Source organism: Portunus trituberculatus, chromosome 18 (assembly GCF_017591435.1).
Source record: "Portunus trituberculatus isolate SZX2019 chromosome 18, ASM1759143v1, whole genome shotgun sequence".
Lineage (NCBI taxonomy): Eukaryota > Metazoa > Arthropoda > Malacostraca > Decapoda > Portunidae > Portunus > Portunus trituberculatus.
In genome coordinates this window covers 56,224-80,386 of record NC_059272.1, presented here as the reverse complement: position 1 = coordinate 80,386, position 24,163 = coordinate 56,224, and the positions used below count along the sequence as shown (strand labels likewise).

General features: G+C 38.6%; 2 protein-coding genes across 2 annotated transcripts in view; both read right to left on the bottom strand.

The window, feature by feature from the left end:
- LOC123505482 (sorting nexin-5-like) overlaps positions 1-1,044 on the bottom strand; it is a 55,591-nt gene extending 54,547 nt beyond the window's left edge. The window contains exon 1 of the mRNA XM_045256831.1: positions 800-1,044. The gene's annotated coding sequence lies outside the window, so the exon portion shown is untranslated. The remainder of the gene's footprint in view (positions 1-799) is intronic.
- Positions 1,045-5,646: 4,602 nt separating this feature from the next.
- On the bottom strand, positions 5,647-23,326 carry LOC123505653 (transmembrane protein 41A-like). The gene is made up of 6 exons (XM_045257256.1): positions 22,590-23,326; positions 19,038-19,174; positions 11,705-11,857; positions 9,773-9,937; positions 8,252-8,390; positions 5,647-7,455 (listed from the first exon to the last, which is right to left on the bottom strand). The coding sequence occupies exons 2-6, from the start codon at positions 19,164-19,166 to the stop codon at positions 7,283-7,285; spliced, it is 759 nt and encodes a 252-aa protein (XP_045113191.1). The 5' UTR covers positions 19,167-19,174; positions 22,590-23,326; the 3' UTR covers positions 5,647-7,282.
- Positions 23,327-24,163: the final 837 nt, after the last annotated feature.

The following is a 24,163-nucleotide window of genomic DNA, read 5'->3' as shown; positions in this document are numbered from 1 at the left end:
GAGATTGTGAAGTGACAGATGTTTGAGAATCTTCCTACTGAGGATAGATTAAAAACTTGGTCAATGTTTACAACTGGTCCTTGCCAGTAATGCATGACACAATTACATGTTGTGGTAGTATACTCACTGTACTCCACATTCATGAAGCTTTTTCCATCCACTCAGCTATCATGGACTCATACTGACACTTTTGAAAATAAACACTGTCAAAAACAGAGTTAGGTTAGGCTTAGATAAGGTTAGATTACGCTAGGGTAGTTTAGGTTAGATTACCTTAGTTTGCTTTGCTTTAGTTGGTTGGGAAGTCAAAATAGACCAAATTTTGTATTTTCTAAAAAGTCTGAGACAAATTATCATATTAAGCAAACAAAGAACTTGTTGCACATTTTTACCAAAAAAACTCTGAAAATTAAAGTAACAGGACAAAAGCTTGAGGGATTAGATGGGTCACCTAACGTGATGAGACTGCTTCACTTATTTTGAATAATGTCACATGAAAACAAAAAGAAGAAAATGAAGAGGTTTGCTTGATCGCCATTTCCGTAACACAATAATGTTGTTGGTGTTGTGCAAGAAGGTCAACCGTCAAAGTGTACATAACAAATCATGCAGCGACCGGCAGTGAAGACACACGCCCCGCGCCGCCCCCCTGCTCACGCCCACCTGAGTGTACTGCTGGTGGCGGCCAGGCAACGCTTCCGCCCTCCACGTAAACACACACCCATCCTTGGTTACAGGATATAGGTGGAAGCAATTAACGTTGACAAACTTTTCTAAGGTAGCAGAGTGGGTGACTTACGTGTATGGTGAGCACAGCGAGGGTTCATTGGTGTGAGGCGGCGGGCGCGGCAGTGGCGGCACGCCTCCCACGACAGATGCCAATGTATAAACAAACTGAGGCGTCAGCTGACTGATTGCGAACACTTTACGGTGTTACAATACCACCGTCTCTACACTTCTGTGTATTATGCTTATACTATAACATGCCAACCCATATTAAAAATCAGTCCCATACGAAAATTAAAGGCATACCTGTTTTCTGTTCACAAAGTGGTATAAGAATGACGCCTCTCGCTGTGACAGTGACAGATAAGATCACCAGTTGAGAGAACAATGGTAGCCTTGGTTTCCCTGGTGATTATTGGCCTCCTTATCAAATCACACGATCTTTGAGGTTACATCCATCCCAATTCATTTAGTATATAAGGTTGACATTGCTATTCTCATGCAAACTACCTTATATGTATGGCACTACCGACTCGACAACTAAAGTACGTAAATTTCATTTCCCGCTAACATTTTATTTTCTGTGGCAGTCATGTCATGCTGCCTCCCTAAATATGTTTCTTTTACTACTACTACTACTACTACTACTACTACTACTACTACTACTACTACTACTACTACTACTACTACTACTACTATAATAATAATAATAATAATAATAATAATAATAATAATAATAATAATAATAATTATTATTATTATTATTATTATAATAAAAATTATAATTATAATAATAATAATAATAATAATAATAATAATAATATATAAGATTTTGAAGTATCATGAGGAAGGAAATGATTACAGTAGTTACTATGTAGGCATGTAAGTACTGTATATACCATTCAACATTAGTGAAGGCGAATTTATAATTGAAGCCACTGTCCTACACTGTTGTAGCCTTGACTCATGGGGAGGCTGAAGATAAGTGAAAGAGGGAACACACTTGAATTGTTTGTTCTTATTTGACTAACATTAATCTGCACTGTACATAGGAACTCATTACAAATGTGATGAGTGAAGTAGCATCCTTTGGTCTGAGGCACAGTTAACTGGCTGCCTCGGGCCACTGGAAGCACTGACAGGTGTTAGAGTTGCTGGGCCTTCCACAAAGCCAGGTGTGCTCAATCAGCCAGTTGTGTTACTATTTCACTGAACACAAACATCTTCACACATCAAACACCTGAGGTTGGCCATCAAACACCAACCACAACACAACTGACTAGTTGGGTTGCTGTGAGTATCATCAGAGGAACCACAATTATAAAGAACACTTCACACTATAAAAATACATACTCTAGGTGAGAGAAAAACTAATTTCTCCTGTTCCTCTGGGAACAAGGAATCTATTAACTCAACTGCAGGAGTCAGGTCTGAAAACCCTCGACAGATTGTAGTAATTTTTACTAATAAAATACAATCCCCATAGTCACATTTGAGCAATACATTAATGCCCCTCACCACAAAATGTACACATACACATGCACATACATAAGTACACTCTTTCTCTCTCTCTCTCTCTCTGACACACACAAAATGGAAATTCATGAATGTACAATATATGCATATACAGTGGAACTTCAGTTCATGAACACTGCAGGGCATAAACAAATCGGTTGGTAAACCAAATTTCTTAAAAAATTTTGTCTTGGTCCACAAATGAAAATTTGGTCCAGAGTTGGTGCCTTTGGTGTGAGATGGCGTCTCACAGAGCGTCAGTTGTTCTTATGGCAACACATCATAAACAGTGTGTCTTGTGGTGCAGTTCTGCTTTTTTTTTTTTTTTTTTTTTACATTAAATTGGCACTTATTATGCATTCCAAGATATTGAAATGCTTTTTTTTTTTTTTTATGTAAGAGGGGAAAGCTGGACAAATTGCCAGTCTCCTTGTAGGTCCAAGAGAGTTAACCAAAAGAAAGGGATAGATATCTTGAAAGCTCTTCATACGAAGTTGGAAATACAGAAGCAGGCAGGGAGTTCCAGAGTTTATCACTGAAAAGTATAAATGATTGAGAGCACTGATAACTGTTCCATTAGAGAGTTGGACAGAGTAGGGATGAGAGGAAAATGAAAACCTTGAGGATGGGGAAAAAAAGGGTAGGGGAGGCATGCAGTTAGCAAGATCAGAAGAGCAGTTAGCATGAAAATAGCGGCAGAAGGTAGCAAGAGATGCAACATTGCAGTGGTGAGAAAGAGGTTGACAACAGTCAGTCAGAGGAGAGGCATTGACAGGTTGACAACAGTCAGTCAGAAGAGGGGGAGTTGGTAAGATGAAAAACTTTTGATTCCACCCAATCAAATAAAACTGTGAGTGGATCCCTTCTCATACATGCAAAGAGTACTCTATATATGGCAGATAAGTGCCTTGTACAGAGTTAGCAGTTTGAGGAGTGAGAAAAAACTGGCAGAGATGCCTCAGAATGCTTAACCTCATGGATGCTATTTTAGCAAGAGATGAGATGTGAAGTTTCCAGTTTAGATTATGAGTAAAGGACAAACCAAGGATATTCAGTGTAGAAGATGGGGACAGCTGAGTGTCACCGAAGAAGAGGTGATAGTTGTCTGGAAGGTTGTGTCGAGTTGATATATGGAGGAATTTAATTTCTAAGGCACTGAACACTACTACGTATCCTCTGCTCCAATCAGAAATCTTAGAAAGATCAGAAGTCAAGCATTCTGTGGTGTCCCTATGGGAACTGTTAACTTCCTGAAGGATTGGTTGTCTCTGAAAGGATGTGGAAAGATACAGGGTGGTATCATCAATGTAGGAATGGATAAGGCAAGAAGTTTGGTTAAGATCATTAATTAATAATAGAATGAGAGTGGATGACAGAACAAAACCCTGAGGAACACCACAGTTAATAGATTTAGGAGAAGAACAGTGGCCATCTGCCATGGCTGCAATAGAATGGTCGGAAAGAAAACTGGAGATAAAGTTGCAAAGAGAAGGATAGAAACCATAGGAGAGTAGTTTTGAGATCAAAGCTTTTGTGCCAGACTCTATTAAAAGCTTTTATGTTTAAGACAACAGTAAAAGTTTCACCAAAATCTCTAGAGGAGGATGACCAAGACTCAGTAAGGAAAGCCAGATCACCAGCAGAGCGACCTTGACGGGAGTCATACTGGCGATAAGATAGAAGATTGTGAAGTGACAGATGTTTAAGAATCTTCTTATTGAGGATATATTGAAAGATTTTAGACAAGCAAGAGATTAAAGCTATAGGACAGTAGTTTGAATGGTCACCCTTTTTAGGAACAAGCTGAGTGTAGGTAAATTTCCAGCAAAAAGGAAAAGTAGAAGTCGATAAGCATACTTGAAAAAGTTTGACCAGGCAAGGTGCCAGCATGGAGGCACAGTTTTAGAGGATGATAGGAGGGACCCTATCAGGTCCATAAGCCTTCCGAGAGTTTAAGCCAGAGAGGGCATCAAAAATATTATTACGAAGAACTTTAATTGTAGGTATGAAATAGTCAGTGGGAGGAGAGGGAAGGACTAGTCCAGAATCATCCAAGGTGGAGTTGTTAGCAAAGGTTTGACAGAAGAGTTCAGCTTCAGAGACAGATGTGATGGCATTGGTGCCATCAGGATGAAATAAAGGAGGGAAAGATGAAGAACAGATTACTCTAGTTTACTGTAATTTGTATGGGGAAAATGGTTTTGGTTCATGAACATTTCAAATCATAAATGGCCCTCAGGAATTAATTAAGTTCATCAATCGAGGTTCCACTGTAAATATATATATATATATATATATATATATATATATATATATATATATATATATATATATATATATATATATATATATATATTACACACACACACACACAGATTCTTGTATCACTTCCAAGAACAAAGAAAAGATAAATATACACGAAGATCTGAGAATAATAAGAGAAGAGAGGATGATTGCATACAGTAATATGGTACAATTTCCTTTTACATGAACAGAACAATAGTGGTTAAGCCTTACATATTACAGCAAAACTACAGTAGACCTTAGTTACAGTTAACTGTTGAGGGCAAGACAACTGACGGTAAAGGCCAAGATTATAAAAACTCAGTGGTTGGATTCTCCCGTCATACATCAACCTTCATTTGGTTCATGAGTGGAAAGTTTGAGACATTCCTGCTATGGAAGAAAGATATCACAGATGATGAGACATAAACATGTTGGCAGATTACTATTGGTGTTTGAAATAAGACTTGCCTGCTGAAATACACCAGAGAAACTCATCAAAAAGTCATTTCTTCTACATTGATATATATTCCTGCATATTTTCAATATTTATAAAAACAGTATGATAACATTTAGTCGTTATCAACCGTATGTTATAACTTTCATACTAAGCCATTATAAAAAAAAATGAGCATTTTGAATGGAAGCATTGTTTTAAGTCATCAGTATAGTTTGATAATCTGAGCTCACTGATCAAAAGGATTATCTTTTCATTCAGCATAACCAGCTTACTTAAATAAGAAAAAAAAAAAGGCAACAAAAAAAATTTCTAAACTCAGGTCAGTGTAATCACCATCTGGCAACTCTACTCATCTCCCTTCCCCTTCCAGTTCACCATTAAACAATACTTTTGTGGAGTCAACACTCTTACTGTTGCTTACTTTCATGGCTCAGTCCACCTATCCATATGTTTCAGTTAGCAATACCACTGAACACTAAACACTGCACCAGAGGTTGCAGTGCTAATATTCTTGTCATTTTTTTTTTTTTTCTCCTTTTTCAATTAAGTGTGTTTCCAATGTTTTTGTCTTTATAAAACCGTTAATCACTGAAATTGCACCACAATCACCAATTTAAACTATGTATTTTGAGTTAAGGGAGTACATATTTTTTTTTTTTTTGGGGGGGGAACAATTTTTTAACTTGCCGAAACAAGAATTTTTATGTGTTTTCAATAATGCAAGTTTTGTGATCCTCAAGTTTAGCACTGTATTTAAGGAACCAAGCAAGCACAAAACTCTAGAGTGGGGTGTATACATCTTCCGCTTCAACTGCTGCTGTGTGGCTGAGGCAGAGGCAGTGTTTGGGTATGTGGGTGAGTGCGGTGAGTGCTCACCACCACCACCACCATTATTCCTCCTTACCTCCTACCTTTAATCACTCACACTCTCCCAGTGCTGTTGACACTGATTCAATGTTCCACCTCCACTTTGTTCAATAAATCAGGTAAATAGTCAGTAAGCCATGTTATGTTCAGTAAATGGAAAATTCAGTATAATAGGATTTGATATAACAAGGGTTAACTGTATGACCATACATCTAAGTCACCACACATATGCACACACTTCTCTATATAAAATACATATATAGTACAACAGTAAACATTTTTTTAGTAAAACCTCAACATAACAAACTAACAGTGGAAAGATAAGTTGATTATATTCAAAATTCCACTTTATCTCATGGTTATTATAGCAGGTTTCAAGAAATTAAATTAAAAAATAAATAAAAATCACTAAATAACTTTTCTTCTTCTATTATGAAGTTAGCATTGGCTTCACCACCAGCACCACTGGTCCATCCTAGCACCTCGAGAGGCCTTTGGCACTATACCATACTCACAACACTGCACTGAGAAAAGACTGACACAGATGGAGATCCTAGAAGTTGCACACCGATTGGGGAATGGTAGTGATGGTGTGATATACTCTCTCAGTTATATACTTTTGCTTCTAACATCAATGACATTTTATTTTGTCTAGTATGTGGAATGTGTTCTATAGAACACTAGTCTATCTAATATCTATCTATACACGAGGCCAGCAACCCAACAAGGGGTGGCTCAGACAAGACATTCTTAGCCCTATTGGTCCCCAGTGGAGAGGAACTGTCTTATGCTCCACCAAATAACATCAAAGAAGTCCAACCACTTGTACTTGTAGTAGTCATTAGATATGTGCTTTGAATTAAACTGCATCAATTAAAAACAAGTGAACTGTTAATACTATTACATTTGGAAACACCTCTACTCTCCCCAGCCACCCCTACTACCACTGTCAGTTTCCCCAGCCACCCCTACCACCACTGTCAGTCTCTCCATCCCCTCCTACCACTACTGTCAGTCTCTGTGGACTATTCAGCAACTAGTTTACCTGATGAGCACTGCAGCAATTCCTAATAACCAGAGCCACTCAGTTCCATGGTGGACTGTCCTATACACTCCTATATTTAAAGCAACAAAAAAATGTTTCTAATTGATAACAAATATTAGAGACTTGAGACTTACAGCTACATTTAGTGGAATTGCCTGCTTTTAATGACCTAAGATTTGTTAAATAGTAAATTTGTTCTAAGGACTTGGGAGTTTGTTCAATCTGATATTCACCACATCATTATTCATTATGCTGATGTTTTACTATATCATAAAACTCTTCAATCCAATGGGTTTTTTTTGCATAAAAGAATAAATTATTTCTAATTATGACCCAAAGAAATTCTTGACTTTGAAATAAATGTACATTAATTTCTATTAATATGCCTATTCACTACGTTTCATCTTACTCTTTCGGGTAAAATAAGACAAAGAGAACATGACAAGAGCAAGGGTGATGAGTCCCAAGAGTGTCCTGGGTGTGAACACGTCATCCATGGACTGCACGTCTGACAGCACCTCTCCCGCCTGCACACACAAGAAGTTGTACGGTAACAAGCCTGGAACCACAACACTTGTGTCACTAAGGTAAAACTTATTCTTCTAAAACAAGATCTATTTCTGCATAATTCAATGATCACCTACAGTCCTACGAAGAGCTCTCAGATGACCTCAGCAACAATTATGAGGAACATGATCAAACCTCTATTTTTACCACTGAGCACCAAACAGGAGCAGGAAACTCTACCTGTACATTTATTGTCACAAGTTTTGTAAACATCAATTATCAATGAAAAGTTGCAATACTGACATTATATTTGCTGACTTTGCCAAGCTTGTCATAGATTGTTTTACCCTATCAAGTTTTAAAAGAATGTTATAGTTTTGGAATGGCTGCTTAATTTAACTGCTTAAACCAAAGTTTTCTGTTTTATGACCTAAGGCAGAAATACATATTTTCAAGAGAAATAATGGTGACAAGGTAACACATTATCACAGCCTGTCAATCATTCTGCACCAAACAGGACAAATGGCTGAATTTCCTTGCATGAACACACTACATTATGGTAAGGCCTGCACACTTCAAAATTCATCTACATTACAGAAAGTTGCTCAAAAAATTTCAATTGACCTAGAAACAGGTTGAACTATACAATTTTGATTAAAACAGAGAGGGTTTACTCTATGTTTGCACCTATCAATTTATTTCTTTAATCATCATCTTGTCTATTCTATTCATCTATTAATTTCTTCAATAATATTTTCATTTTCATATATATTCAATTAATTTCTTTTTTTTTTTTTTTTTTTTTTTTTTTTTTTGTTTGCCACAGTCACTGATGAATCAGCACTCACCAAATAACACTGAGAGGAAGAACATGGGCAGCGGCACACCAACGTAGGGAGCAATCACATTGAGGAGCCAGTTGGGCGTCATGGGAAACACTCGCAGGCTCACCAAGAACAGAAACAGTTGATGCTCATTCTCATGCACCTGCGACGTGATAGAAACACAAACTCAGTGTGTTATAATACAAGACAAAACAGATTGCTGCAACTCTAGCAGTTTGACTAGTAAGTTATTGCAGTGATGCCAGCAGCAGCAGCAGCAGCAGCAGCAGACAGCCACCACATTCTATCCAATAGTTGTAAATAAAGCACACCAAAGGTTGTGTAACATGTGAAACATTTCCTCTCATGCCCCAACAAGTTGTATCAAACCTGGAAGAATGTGGTGTTGGTGTGATTAATTACTGTGAAAGTGGTAACAGCAGCTAATCACAACAGACACAAAGCACAGTGAAAGCACCAACTTTTAGAGCTCTGTGGTTGGGAAGTGGGAGGTTTGTGTGTGTGTGTGTTTGAGTGAACATAAACAGACTCAGGGGTCCTCATGGCAGTGAAGAGAGGCCCAACTATAGTCAGTTATAGTGCTTCAGTCTACCCTTCACTTTGTCACTTGTTAGTAACCTCAAATCCTAATATAGAGACTGCACTGCTACCTTGGGTTGTGAGTGCTTCTCATTACAACTCATTCAAGATATATGTAAAAAATATTTCTAACTAACCAGTGTGTCCTCGAAAGGGAACCAGCCATGCATAAAGTTCATATTTACCAGACAGGCCCCATGCTGCCCAAGACCTTGCTAAGGCTGCTCACTTCTAAGGATGATGCTCATAACAAGAGGAAGGACATCATTACCATGAAAACTAAAGACATCATATAAAAAGAAAGACTGTGACATACATCTTGTCACTACTTTAATAATCTTCATTATTTATTTTATTTAACTGATTTGTCTTTTATACAATCTTACATTGTTATTTGTTCTGAAAAATTACTTTCTGCCTGCATAAAGTAAAACATCAATTGCTTTTCATATCAATAATTTTGATATGTGGGACACTGATACTATTCCCATTATTCTCTATGGGAAATTCTGTTTGGGGTAACAAGTGGCAAGCCTACCACTGTATCTGAGACAATGTATTACTAGGATCACTGATGTAGTCTTGCCTTTAACTCAACACTGTTATAAGCAGGGAAGTTTAATAAAATGAAGTAGAAAGTCTCCAAAATTCATTGCTATTAATAAAAAAAATTCAAAGCACTGAACTGACACAAGTAGTCAATTCTAGGACACCTCAGCAAACAACACTGAATGCCAACGACACGAGAATGGTGAATACAAACAAGAGGGTGTGCAGCAGTATTATCATAGTCACCATCAACACCACCACCACCACAAAGAGAACAGTGTGAACAAAATCCACCTCAATATGTGTACCTGGCAGATCTGAACCTGAACTTCTCAAACACCCAAGCCACAACACCACCAAGGCAATACAACATTCTTTTTCATAAGTGCAAATTACCTTCTCCTGAAGCCACTTGATTTTTGCTGGAAACTTGGCCTGGACAATATCGGCTCCAACAAGGCGGGACAGCAGAAAACAATTTGAGGCTCCTACAGCAGTTAACAAACAGCAGAGAAGAAAACCCAGAGGCCAGCAACCCAGCAGGGCTCCACCTAAAAGATTCTGTAATGGAGAAATGATCACTTCATTTACATGCATATCAGGCTGACATTTGTTTAAAGGCTGGATAGCCAAGACTAAATATTTCCTTACACTTACATGCATACCCTGTCCTCTCAGTCTAGGGAAATGATTCACCTGTTTATTTATCAATATCTGATATTTGCTCCTAAGGCAAAGAGTTGAAGAAATGCTTTTAAATGTGTATGCATACAGGTATATGTATGAAAGTATCTGTGTATGACTTGTCTTGACTGTCCCATTCAGTGGAGAACATTGGCTTAATATATAGTTATTGATGGATCCCCACCATCATCAGCACACATCACTGTAGGAAAAAATACTTTTGCAAATTATCACAAGGAGTCAAGTCAAATATCACACCAAGTTGCTTTAAGATATCTTGGCAAAAAGTACACAATATAAAAGAAGCTCCATCCAAACTGTATCTGTTCCTGCCAAGCTTACAGTGGTGTCCTCATGGCTGTGAGGAGAGAACCTACATGACCAATGAACTTTCATTAAAGCCGGCTGTAATCTCTATGAACATTTCCCTTTGTGTCTCACAACACAAGGGGGCAGTCACAGCCTGTCCTCTAAAGACAACTCTCTTCCTTCACACAAAACCACATGCACTGGCTACATATACATTCTTCACGCAAAATTACAAAAAAAAAAAAAAGACTCCTTTTATCATCCTGGGAGTCCCTTTGCTACTATTAACTATGTATTCAGCTTGTTTAGAGACCGGCACCTCAGTGGACGATTTTTTTATCACAATTTTTGTTGCCCTTGGCCAGATTTTCCTCTTACATAAAAGAAAAAATAAAGGCAAGATAAACAAACTGTTGCTTCACAATACAAGATAAGTATCTATCTCAGATGAAATTGAAGGATCAGTATGAAAATAACTACACTGTTCACCTCTCTAATACAGGAGTTAACCAGTACTCTCAATCATTCATACCTTTCTGTGGTAAACTCTGGAACTCCCTATCTGCTTCTGTACCTCCATCTTCCTATGACTTGAACTCATTTAAGAAGGTTTCAAGACATTTATCCCTTTCTTTAGGCTAACTCTCTTGAACTTGCACAGGGACTGACAACTAAGTGGGCCTTTTTATTTATTTTTTGGTGTCCTTGGTCAGTTTTCCCTTCTTACATAAAAAAAATCCTATGAGCTTACAGAAGCACCCCTCTCCTCTCACATCTACTATCTCCAGTAATTAGGCCATTAATATTTGGTTTTCCTATACTTTCCCTGCAATCTTTCATCTTACAATGATAAGAATTATTTATGATAACTTTTTTTAAGCTGATAATTGAACACCATGGATATATTCACCACTACCCATTTATTCACTATACAGATTGATAGAGACGATGCAATGGCATTTCAGGGATAGCATCAATATAACAACCGTCTTTGGAACATAACCCAACCATAAAAATCTCTCTCTCTCTCTCTCTCTCTCTCTCTCTCTCTCTCTCTCTCTCTCTCTCTCTCTCTCTCTCTCTCTCTCTCTCTCTCTCTCTCTCTCTCTCTCTCTCTCTCTCTCTCTCTCTCTCTCTCTATATATATATATATATATATATATATATATATATATATATATATATATATATATATATAAACTATAAAGTTTCCAAGAGAGAAAATTCCTGGTAAATGCAGATGGTGTTAAAATTGGTAATTGAAGTTTCTAATACCAATAGAGTGCATTATTATATCAAAACAGGAGAAAGTCATATGACAATCATGACACATACCAAGAGTGCTGATCCTGGAATGGCAAAGGTCTGCTTGTATATGTAGGCTGAAGAGAAGAGCAACAAGACATAGTACCAGTGGTCCTCCTTGTAAGTGGCTGATGTCTCTACAAGCTCACGGAGGTCTTTGAGAGACGTAGGAAAATGAATATCCTGGAAGAAGGTGCTTTCTTACATATCACATATGGCAAAATCACTGCAGGTTTGATTTGCGAGTGCTACAATAATCCAAATATTGGAGCTGTCAGACCAGTTCCCAAATTACTCAGCTATATAGCTAAACATAAATTTATGCCACAAAGATTAATTCAAATAGTATGAGTATGAGGATGAGGATGACTTGTGGTAAAAAAGGGAAATGTGCTACAGAAACAATAATGATTAGAATTTCAGGTCAACATCTTTTCACTAATACAATCAGAGAAGTATCACATGATGAAACTATATGAGAAATGAAAAGGAAATAAAAATCTTCAGGTGAAATAGAACAACTACAAATATGACCCACAAGGCAAAAAAAAGAAAAAGAAACACTTCATCAAACACTGGCTCAAGTCACGAGCCATGGCCAACGATATACTGCCAAGGACATTCAAGTGAACAACAATGAGTATTGAATGCTATACTGTACAAATAAATATGAATATAAATAGGAAAAAAAAACATGAAAATAGTTTAGAAATTAGATTAAAACAACAATTAAAGTACCACACCGAATAAATATTTTGAAAAAGGAAGATCAAAATAAGTAGTGAAAAATGCTTAGAGAGAAAGACTACTGGAGTCATACTTATTAACTGATGAAAAAATATATATATTTATCAACACAAGAGCATAGAGGAATAAAGCCATACAATTCTGAGCATCTTCAGAAAATGGCTTCATACATACCTATTATGAAAAATCATTTACCATTATCATTATTTTTGTAGTGGAGAGAGAGAGAGAGAGAGAGAGAGAGAGAGAGAGAGAGAGAGAGAGAGAGAGAGAGAGAGAGAGAGAGAGAGAGAGAGAGAGAGAGAGAGAGAGAGAGAGAGAGAGAGAGAGAGAGAGAGAGAGAGAGAGAGAGAGAGAGAGCTGCCTCTGAGCCAGGCATCTCCCCATCCCCACCCAGCCCGAATACAGCACTAGGAGCCGTTTTCTGTTGTCTCGAGTGAAGAGTTAATACCACCATGCTTTGCACGTAAATACAAAGTTGCAAAAGTTTTAGAGGCTCATATCTCATGCAAGGCAGACATCTTTTTTTACATAAGAGGGAAAGCTGGCTCAGGGTAACAAAAAATAAGAAAAAAAAAGGCCCACTTAATTGCCAGTCCCCTTGCAGTCAGAAAGTCAGCCAAAAAAAGGGATAAATGTCTTATCTCTTAAAAGAAGTCAAGTCATAGGAAGAAAGGAGTACAGAAGCAGGCAGGGAGTTCCAGAGTTTGCCATATAAAGGTATGAATGATTGAGAGTACTGGTCAACTCTTGCATTAGAGAGTTAGACAGATAAGAAAGCCTTGCGCAGCAAAGCCTGAGACATGACCTCACAAGTGTAGCTTAGTTCTTATGGAATACAACTTGCTAAATGCATGCACACACACACACACACACACACACACACACACACACACACACACACACACACACACACACACACACACACACACACACACACACACACACACACACACACGGCCCGGTAGCTCAGTGGTTAGAGCGCTGGCTTCACAAGCCAGATGACCAGGGTTCGATTCCCCGGCCGGGTGGAGATATTTGGGTGTGTCTCCTTTCACGTGTAGCCCCTGTTTACCTAGCAATGAGTAGTACGGGATGTAAATCGAGGAGTTGTGACCTTGTTGTCCCAGTGTGTGGTGTGTGCCTGGTATCAGACCTATCCCAAGATCGGAAATAATGAGCTCTGAGCTCGTTCCGTAGGGTAACGTCTGGCTGTCTCGTCAGAGACTGCAGCAGATCAAACAGTGAATTACACACACACACACACACACACACACACACACACACACACACACACACACACACACACACACACACACAGGGCAAAGGAGAAGGCAAAGGAGAAAAGGGATGGAGCATGGAAAAGGTGGAGGAGAAATAGAAATGCAGTAAACAAGGTAAACTTCAAGATAGCAAGAAATGAATATGTTAAAGTGAGGAAGGAAGAGAAGATCTATGAAAAGGACATAGTTGAAAAATGCAAGGAGCAACCAAAATTGTTCTACAGATTCATAAAAAGAAAAATAAGACAAAAAGAAACAATAGAAAGGTTAAAAGGAGAAAATGGGATGGTGGAAGACCCAAAAAGTATGGCAGAACTGTTAAATAATAAGTTCCAGGAGATCTTTACTAAGGAATCCAAATTTGAAAGACCACAGGGTAATAGAGAGACCATCTATATGGAAGAGATTAAAGTAACCAAGCTTGAAATAAAAGAATTAATGAAGGAACTTGATGAAGAAAAGGCAATGGGACCAGATTGAAGTCTCAGGCAGAATACTGAAAGAATGTAGGGAAGAACTAGCAAGTTCTATATACAACATCATAAAATGCTCAATAGAAAATGGAACAGTACCAGTAGAATGGAAAAGAGCTGAGGTGGTTCCCATATATAAGAGCGGAAGGAAGGAAGAACCTCTAAATTACAGACCAGTATCACTAACTAGTGTAATATGTAAGATGTGTGAAAGAGTAATAAAGAAACAATGGATCGAGTTCCTTGAAGACAACAAATTATTATCAAATAGCCAATTTGGCTTTAGAAAAGGTCGGTCATGTGTAACAAATTTACTGAGTTTCTACTCTAGAATAGTTGATAGGGTACAAGAGAGAGAGGGATGGGTTGATTGTATTTACTTGGATTTAAAAAAGGCATTTGATAAAGTGCCACATGCAAGGTTACTGTGGAAATTAGAGGAGAAGGGTGGTTTAAAAGGAAGCACATTGAGATGGATGGAAAATTATTTGAGGGGGAGAGAAATAAGGACGGTAGTCAAAGATATGAAGTCCAAGTGGAGAGCAGTAGAAAGCGGAGTGCCACAGGGGTCAGTATTGGCCAATACTTTTCTCATTTATATAAATGACATGCCAGAAGGAGTGAACAGCTACATAAATCTGTTTGCGGACGATGCGAAACTGTGCAGAGTTATAAAGCAAAAAGAGGATTGTGAAATACTGCCAGAAGACCTAAATAAGATCTGGGAATGGAGTAAAAAGTGGGAGATGGAATTCAATGTGGACAAAAGCCATGTCATGGAAATGCGAAAGAGTGAAAGACAACCAGAGGGAATCTATAAGATGGGAGATGGAGTAGAACTGGAGAAAGTTAAAAAGGAAAAGGATTTGGGAGTGGCGATGGAAGAAAATAATCAACTGGCACGCCATATTGATAGAATTTTCAGAGAGACATATAATTTGCGAAGGAATATTGGAATAGCATTTCACTACATGGACAAAGAAATGATGAAGAAACTGATAAGTACTATAATAAGACCCAGATTGGAATATGCAGGGGTAGTGTGGACCCCTCACAAAAAGAAACACATAAGGAAGCTGGAGAGACTACAAAAAAAGGCTACACGAATGGTCCCAGAACTTGAAGGGATGACATATGAGGAGAGACTAAAGGCTATAGATCTTCCAACATTGGAGCAGAGAAGGGAGAGAGGGGATCTCATACAAGTTTACAAATTGATAAACAGAATGGACCAAGTGGACAATGAGTATATGATCCTGAGAGAAGAATATGCCAGTCAAAGCACAAGATTGCATAGTAAGAAGCTGAGAAAGGGAAGATGTCTAAGAGATATTAAAAAGTAAAGTTTCCTGCAAAGATGTGTTGAGACGTGGAACAGTTTGAATGAAGGAGTAGTGTCTGCAACAAGTGTGTATAGTTTCAAAGTAAGATTGAATAAGTGTAGATATGGAGACAGGGCCACATGAGCATAAAGCCCAGGCCCTGTAAAACTACAACTAGGTAAATACAACTAGGTAAATACACACACACACACACACACACACACACACACACACACACACACACACACACACACACACACACAGGAGGAGTTATGATTATGACGAAGAAAGAAAGAAATGTGGATAAGGTTTGGTATGGGAAGAACAACGCAGAAGTGATAAGCATAAGGATAAAAAGTGATGGAAAAGAATTAATAATCATGGTGACCTATGTACCTCCTAAAACAAATTCTTGGACATTAAAGGAATACGACAATATGATCAAGGATACTTTACAGAGTTTGGAAAGTGTATTATCTGGAAAAGAAAGGTGATACTAGTAGGAGATTTTAATTGTAAGGAGGTGGATTGGGAAAATCTAGTAAGTGGTGTTGGAGAGGAAGCATGGGAGAGAGATTTCTTAATCTAATGATGGAAAATATGATGGAACAGAGGGTGAAGGAAAATACTAGATATAGAGGAGATGATGAACCGGCTAGACTGGATTTGGTGTTAACAAGAGAAGTGTACCTATGTGGAGATATACAATACAAGTGTCCTTTGGGAAAGAGTGATCATGTGGTTATGGAAATGCAGATAGCAACAACACAGCGAAGGAAGGACGAGACATACAGGAGTGGTAGATTGAATTATAGAAAGATGGACACAGAAAGTTTGAAAAATTATTTCAGAAAATTAGATTGGGAGGAGATGTTACAAATCAGAGAAGTGCAAAAGAAATATGAGATTTTTATGAAATATTATAAAGAAGGAGTTATGAAATTTGTACCAAAGTATAAACCGAGAGAGGAAGGAAGAAAGGATTGGTTTAATGCAACTTGTGTTAAGGCTAAGGAAAAGAGAGATGTGGCTTGGAAAAGATGGAAAAGAGCAGGAATATACTAAATAAGGAGAATTATAGAGTGGCGAGAAATGAGTATGTGAGGGTAAGGAGGAGGAAGAAAGAAAATTTGAAAAAGATATTGTAGACAAGAGTAAGGAACATCCAAAATTGTTTTACAGGTTCATAAATGGTAAACTTAAAAGAGAGAGTCCATTGAAAGATTAAAAGGAGAGCAAGGGATAGTAGATGACCCTAAGAATATAGCGGAATTGCTAAATAATAGGTTTCAGCAAGTATTTACTAAAGAAACAATGTTTGTAAAGCCTCAGAATGTACAAGGAAATGTGCACATGGATGACATTAAGATACCTAAAAGGAGTTATATAAAATGTTGGAGGAACTTAAAGATGATAAAGCGATGGGACCAGATGAAGTTTCAGGAAAATTATTGAAGGAGTGTAGAGAAGAATTGATTGATCCATTATATGATATTATAAGGTGCTCATTAGAAACAGGGAAGTACCAGTAGAGTGGAAAGAGCTGAAGTGGTGCCCATTTATAAGGGAGGCAGTAAGGAAGAGCCTCTTAACTATAGACCTGTGTCTCTAACAAGTGTGGTCGGTAAGATTTGTGAGAGGGTGATAAAGAAATATTGGATACGGTTCCTGGAGGATCATAAGTTATTATCGGATCATCAATTTGGCTTTAGGAAAGGGAGGTCATGTGTAACAAATCTACTGAGCTTTTATTCAAGAGTGGTTGACAAAATACAGAGAGAGAGGGATGGATGGACTGTGTATATTTGGATTTAAAGAAAGCTTTTGACAAGGTACCTCACATGAGACTGTTATGGAAATTAGAGATTTATGGAGGACTGAAAGGAAAAGTGTTAAAGTGGATGGAAAACTACTTGAGATGGAGGGAGATGAGAACGGTAATAAGGGATGCAAAGTCGGACTGGTTGGTGGTGGAGAGTGGAGTCCCACAAGGCTCAGTGCTGGCACCAATACTTTTCCTTGTATATATTAATGACATGCCAGAGGAGTAAACAGTTATATTAATTTGTTTGCGGATGATGCGAAGTTGTGTAGGTGTGTGAAGAGTGAAGAAGATTGTGAAATTTTACAGGCAGATCTGGATAAGATTTGGGAGTGGAGCAAGAGGTGGCAAATGGAATTTAATCTGAGCAAAAGTCATGTGATGGAGATGGGAAGAGTGGAAGACGGCCAAGAGGGTCATATAAGATGGGTGAAGAAGTAGTGTTGAAAAAGGTGGAAAAGGAAAAGGATTTGGGAGTGATAATACAAGACCATGGGCAGTTTGAGGCTCATATTGATAAGATGTTTGGAGAAACGTATAATTTGATAAAAAAATATTGGATTAGCCTTCCATTATATGGATAAAGATATGATGAAGAAATTAATTAGTATGGTAATTAGACCAAGATTGGAATATGCTGGAGTGGTTTGGTCCCCTTAAAAAGAAGCATATAAGGAAGTTGGAGAGATTGCAGAGAATGGCAACAAAAATGGTTCCGGAATTGGCAGAAATGACCTATGAGGAGAGATTAAAAGAAATGAATTTGCTTACCTTGGAACAAAGAAGAGAAAGAGGAGATTTAATACAGGTTTATAAACTGTTGAATGGACTGGATGAAGTGGATAATGAGCAAATGATGTTGAGAGAGGAAAACTTAAATAGAACTACAAGATCGCATAGTAAAAAGATAGCCAAGGGAATATGCTTGAAGGATGTGAAAAAATATAGTTTCCCACAAAGATGTGTGGAGGTGTGGAATGGTTTGAGTGAGGAGGTGGTGTCAGCAAGAAGTGTGCATAGTTTTAAAGGAAAGTTGGATGTGTGTAGATATGGAGACGGGGCCACACGAGTATGATACCCAGGCCCTGTAAAATTACAACTAGGTGAATACAACTAGGAGAATACACACACACACAAACACACAGATGATTGCTACAAAGATGGTGCCAGAATTAAAGGACCTTACATATGAAGAACGACTGAAGGAAATGAGACTGCCAACCTCACAAGAAAGAAGAGAACATGGGTACCTAGTAACAATGTATAAGATAGTAAATGATACCGAAAAGATAGACAAAGAAGATCTGGTGCTGTTGACAGAAGAAAATGGAAGGACAAGAGGGCATTAAAAGAAGATCAGGATGAGGCAGTGTGTGAAGGATATTGGAAAATAGTTTTTCTTACAGAATGGTGGAAAAATGGAATGCATTGGATAATGGAACTCTTACAGCACATAGTGTGCATAACTTGAAATAAAAACTAGATAAATGGAGATATGGAGATAGGACACTATGAGACCCGCTCGAACCTTGTACAATACAACTAGGTAAATACACACACACACACACACACACACACACACACACACACACACATATACATATGCACACAGTTACACATATTTTAACAACCAGTTTCACTGTAAGGTAGTGATATTCATTATGTAACACAGTAAAGTTGTCCTGGAGATACAGTAGGTAGTTTGTGAGTGCTTACTAGGCTGCTGCCACTTTTGACTTGGGGTCTATTGATGAAGAGCAGCCAGAGGAAGAGGGAGGCACCAGTGAAGGCTGCTGGCACAATCAGCAGCCTCAGGTAGGAGTGGCCTTTGTCTTGCACAACCATCTTGGTCCCTGCAGCAGATGAAGTCACTACATTATAATGATGAGCTCCAGCAAACCCTGTCCTGTCTGATTCCCTTTCAATATCTGACACATTTCCTCAACAAACACAGTAAGGAGATAACTGCAACAGAACAGTGTCCTTGCATCCTCTGATGTTTTCATATTTATCTCTTACACACTACAACAATGCCTATTTCACCAATTAATACTGCATTGTTTTACTTAGTATCAGAGGTGGGCGTTCCGAACAAATGTTCGCAAACCTTTACCCACGGATTTGTTCAGACCAGCAAAATCCCGGATTTGGATTCGGAGGTTCGGATTCGGACCGACGTCAAAAAAGATTCGGACTTCCAGGTTCGGAATGTCTTTTTTTTTTTGTGAATCCGAACCTCCGTATCCCGGGAAAAATTTGAAAAAACGAAGACGACCAAACATTGGTTTTCAACTTTTCCGCAGCATACAGATGTGGTGACGCCTATGTTTCTGTAACAACTAGAGACGCCTATGACCATTAGTATTGTGTTTTACTTTATCGCTTCTCTCTACTTCTATTTCAGTATGGGCGTGTAAGTGTATGTGTGTGTGTGTGTGTGTCTCAAATGACCACTGCTCGAAATGTGCTCGATATGCAAGCCTGTGTGACTGTGTGTAGTAATGCGAAACAAAGACTAGTAGTACTGCCTGGACTGCCCTTCTTTGAACTTGGAAATATACTCGTGGTGTTTAACTCGTTGCTTTATCTGTACCACACAGACTCATCATGTTGTGACTGCAGCTGGCTGCCAGCCAATCAGAATGCTTGTTAGTGAATCTGTGAAGACTGAAGACTGAAGTGTTGTGAATTTTTGTTTTAAATGTTTTTACTGTTTTTTGTGAACTTTTGTTTTTACTTTTTTACTGTCTCGTATTAATAATTTGTTTTTCTAGTAATAATTTGTTTAATAAATAATGTAGATATCTTAAACACTTTTTTTAATCAGAAATTTAGATTCGGAGATTCGGAATGAGTAAAATTTAGGTTTGGAAATGTTCGAAAGGTATCAGAATTAAGGTTCACTTTACTATTTTTTAAAGATTCGGAGGTTCGCAGACAAATGTTCGGAATAAGTGTTCGCACCGAAATTTTGAAAATCGGGTTCGCTATTCGGAGGTTCGGAACCCAAAACCGGCGAAGATTCAGGTTCGGATTCGGAACCCCAAAAAAGGTTTGCACACCCACCCCTGCTTAGTATATCCAACATGTTGCATCCCCTTCTACAAGCCATTCTCTGCTGGCATTTCTGGGATAACTCATTGAAACTGCATGACTCCTTAACTTGAGTTGAGAGCAGGGCAGCAGGCTGTTGAGGTTGTGATCAGTCCCTTTGAGCCAACAAAGAGGAAGGAAGTGGTTTCCAGACAGAGCAGTAGACTATGTATGAATGGAACAAACTCAGCAATCATGTTGTCAGTGGTGAGTTACAGCAAGGAGAGGACAATATCTGGCATAGCAACATAGTAGACCAAAAAGTATCACTAAAGTTAGTATAGGACTAATAGGGACAGAGAACTTATTGGTAATGCTGTCTTAGACAAATTTGTTAAGTGTTTCTGTCTCATGAAGGGGTGCCAACAGCTTCTGTATCAGCATTATCCTTGCTCAGGGATATTTCCTGCTCTCTTGTTTGGCCAGGCAAGATATCTCTATCACCTTGTGTACCAAAACTCTTGGAGCTAATACTCACTCAAATTACTGTTTTAGGTTACTTATCTATGTATGTATTTGATTGGCAATCCCACATGGCATGGCCAAGACATGGCATGATGCCACCACACACTCACTGGAAAGGTAAGTTAAATAAGGGTTGTGAGGGGAGTTGATCACTAGCATGTTTGAGAAGCAGAATTAGCTCATAATAGAAAATAGAATTACAAAAGAAGTTTAGTGACCATGAAAGTGATTTGAAGATGGGTGATGAAGGAGACCCTGGAAGAAATAAAGAAGAAAAACTGGACACTAAGGGCAAAGTGTGACAAGTATGAAATGGCTCCACATGAGAAAGAACACAGTAGTGCAGGAAAGGTGGAAGGGGCAGGGTGTGAGATCAAATTGGAAGAACTGAGAAATGCCTGCAAATAAGAATAAGAGGATGGAAATGTTAGCATCAGGGAGGTGATCAAGCAACAAATACAGGAAAAAACCAAGGAAACAGTGACTGAGGTCATCTGAGAAAAAAACAGGATTAGATGAGCAAGACAATGGATGAGAAGAAATGTAGGGTGGGTAATTTTGGGTCTGAAGGCGAAAACCCAATAAAGTTTTTGAGAGTGAGAGAAGAGAATGAGATGGTAGGAAAACCAATTATAATGGTCCAAGGTGGAGGACAGGTCCATTAGAGTGAGAAATGGAGGAAGCACATAGACCTAGAAAACATAGTGAAGGAGGTGTAAGACTGTTATAAGTTAAAATGAGATGCAAAGCTGCAGTGGAGGAGATCCTTCCAAAAATAGGGAAGGGAAACTGGCTGGAAGTTTGGAGTACAGGAACATTTGGATAAAAAGAGATATGAGCTTAGAGGAAAGAGATGAAGAGAAGGAAGTGAAAAATGAAGTAAAGGAAAATAGGAGAAGGCCAGAGACCAAGATGAAGACCCTGACAATACAATCTGACTCTCTGTTAATTTTTACTGTCAGTCCTTGTCAGTGGCGCATGATGCGACTACATATTGTGGTAGTATACTCACTGTACTACCTTAACCTCTTCAGTACCATGATGTGTTTCCATATTCATTCTGGTTACTTTTTTGGTGATTTTATACAGCCTCAGAAACTTGTGTGGGATTAAAATAGTGAAGACTGTGGCCATTAATCTTCTGACCTTCATATACCTTTCCTAAAGTCAATAGAACCATCTAATTACACCCAAACCAATGGTAAAAATGCATCCCAGTCCTGAAGGGGTTAAGTTTATCATATTTCTTTTTTTCTTTTTCTAGCTCATTTATTATAGACTCATATTGATGCCTTTGAAAATCAACACATCATGCCAAAAACAGAGTTAGACTAGGTTAAGTTAAATTTAGGGTTAGGATAGGTTAATTATTCATTTTGGCTTAGTTGTTGGGGAAAAACTGAAATACACCAAATTTTGTATATATTAGTGGCAGTAAACCTGCAGTTTTAACCAATATATTGTACCTCATATTTCTTTTTCCTTATGTCTAACAAGCTTGGGGACCTCCTGGCAAACCTAGCCTAACTTTATTAATAATTTCCAATTGAGTAAAATGGGGTTAGAAATGCTCGTAGAAGTGTGATTTAGACCTTGAGAATGTGTTTAGTTACATGTGGTGCATTGGTTCACACTACAATAATACCTTAGTGGCATAAGTCCCTGTGTGTACCAGTAAGTCACCACACACCAGGCTGCCTCCCTTGTTACCTTGATTGATTGCAATGGTGCAGGTGACTCGGTGTTGATGTTGTGGGGCTGCGGTGAGTCCTGGAGACCTTTGAAGGTGTCACTGTGTCACAGATGTGGTAGTTGTCAACGCGTCCTGCCTGTCCTCCAGGCAGGTGCAAGGCAGACCAAAGGTGGACACGGTGCTGCGAGGAGCCGTTACACTAGTCTGCTGGGAGGCCCTGTGAGTCCTGGAGGGCCATACAGACCACACAGCTGCCCTGTCTTCCTCAGGCCAGCACACACCAGTGAAACGGTGACAGGCAAGGTGGTGGTGGTGGAGCAGTGTCTGGATGTGGCCTGGCCAAGTAGCCACCTAGCTGCTTCTTTTCACCTGTTCCGCTTTATATCGCTTGTAAATTATCACGTCTTCTCCTACGCTCCATCACTTACACATTTTGTCTATCTTGTTCACTGTTTTGTCTTTGTCTTCTTCTTCTTGGGGGTTTGTTGGGGCAGTGTAGGCTGTGTGTCACAGCCTCTAGTGCCCCACAGGTCCGGGATGCGGAGGTGATGTGGTCAGGCTATATGCGGTGGAGTTGATTTGTTTTGTGTAGGAAGGTCCTGGTGAGGTTGAGTGTCTTGAAAGTCTGATTGGTATTTGTGCAGCTTTTGTCTCTGTCTGTTTTCACAAGCTGACCAGCTGATGTTTTGACGTGAACCATGCGACACGCGTGACACACAGAGTGACACTTTGCAACGGCGTCATTTTGATCTTGATGGTACAGGACAGGACTGGTGGCTTAGGATGGAGCTAGCGTTCCTATCCTTTGGTTCTTGTATCATCTACTCTATTCTTTCAAGCCTAATCTCGTACTTAGTGTCGCTTTTGTAAGTTTTGTCCTAAATATGCTCCATCCAATATCACCTCTCAAGCTTCCAATGTATGCTATGAGTATGTACAATACCATGCCGTTCCTTTAGGTACGCTTCACTATTATATTAATAGAAATCAACAAAAACAAAATAATAAATTACCAGCTCTACAAAGCATTCATCAAATAAACATACAAATGATGTCATCCTTGGAAAACAAGCCAATGATTATATTTCAAAGCTGAGTGGCGATTTGTCGCTCGCTTGGCACCAAGACAAAATTCAAAATTATATTCAATAGCAATTATTAATTTTGGTCATAATGCACGTTCAGAAAAATTCCAATGTGATTAAAAATTTTCTCGAGTGTTAAGAATCTTCCTTTACCACCTGAGACAAGCCCATCACGCCAACACCCACCCACGCTCATGATAGTATACCCATTACCTCTCAATACGCCCACCTCCATCCACTAGGACTCCTACCAAGACACCAACACGCCCATACCCACCCATCCCCATCAAAGTCATCAACGGCCTTTGTGATGTTGGTGGGCGTATATGAGGTATATATATATATATATATATATATATATATATATATATATATATATATATATATATATCTGGAAATTTACTCTGAACGGAAATACGAGAAGGAAAGCACACCGACACACCCACCCACGCCCATCTTAGCCTATATATATATATATATATATATATATATATATATATATATAT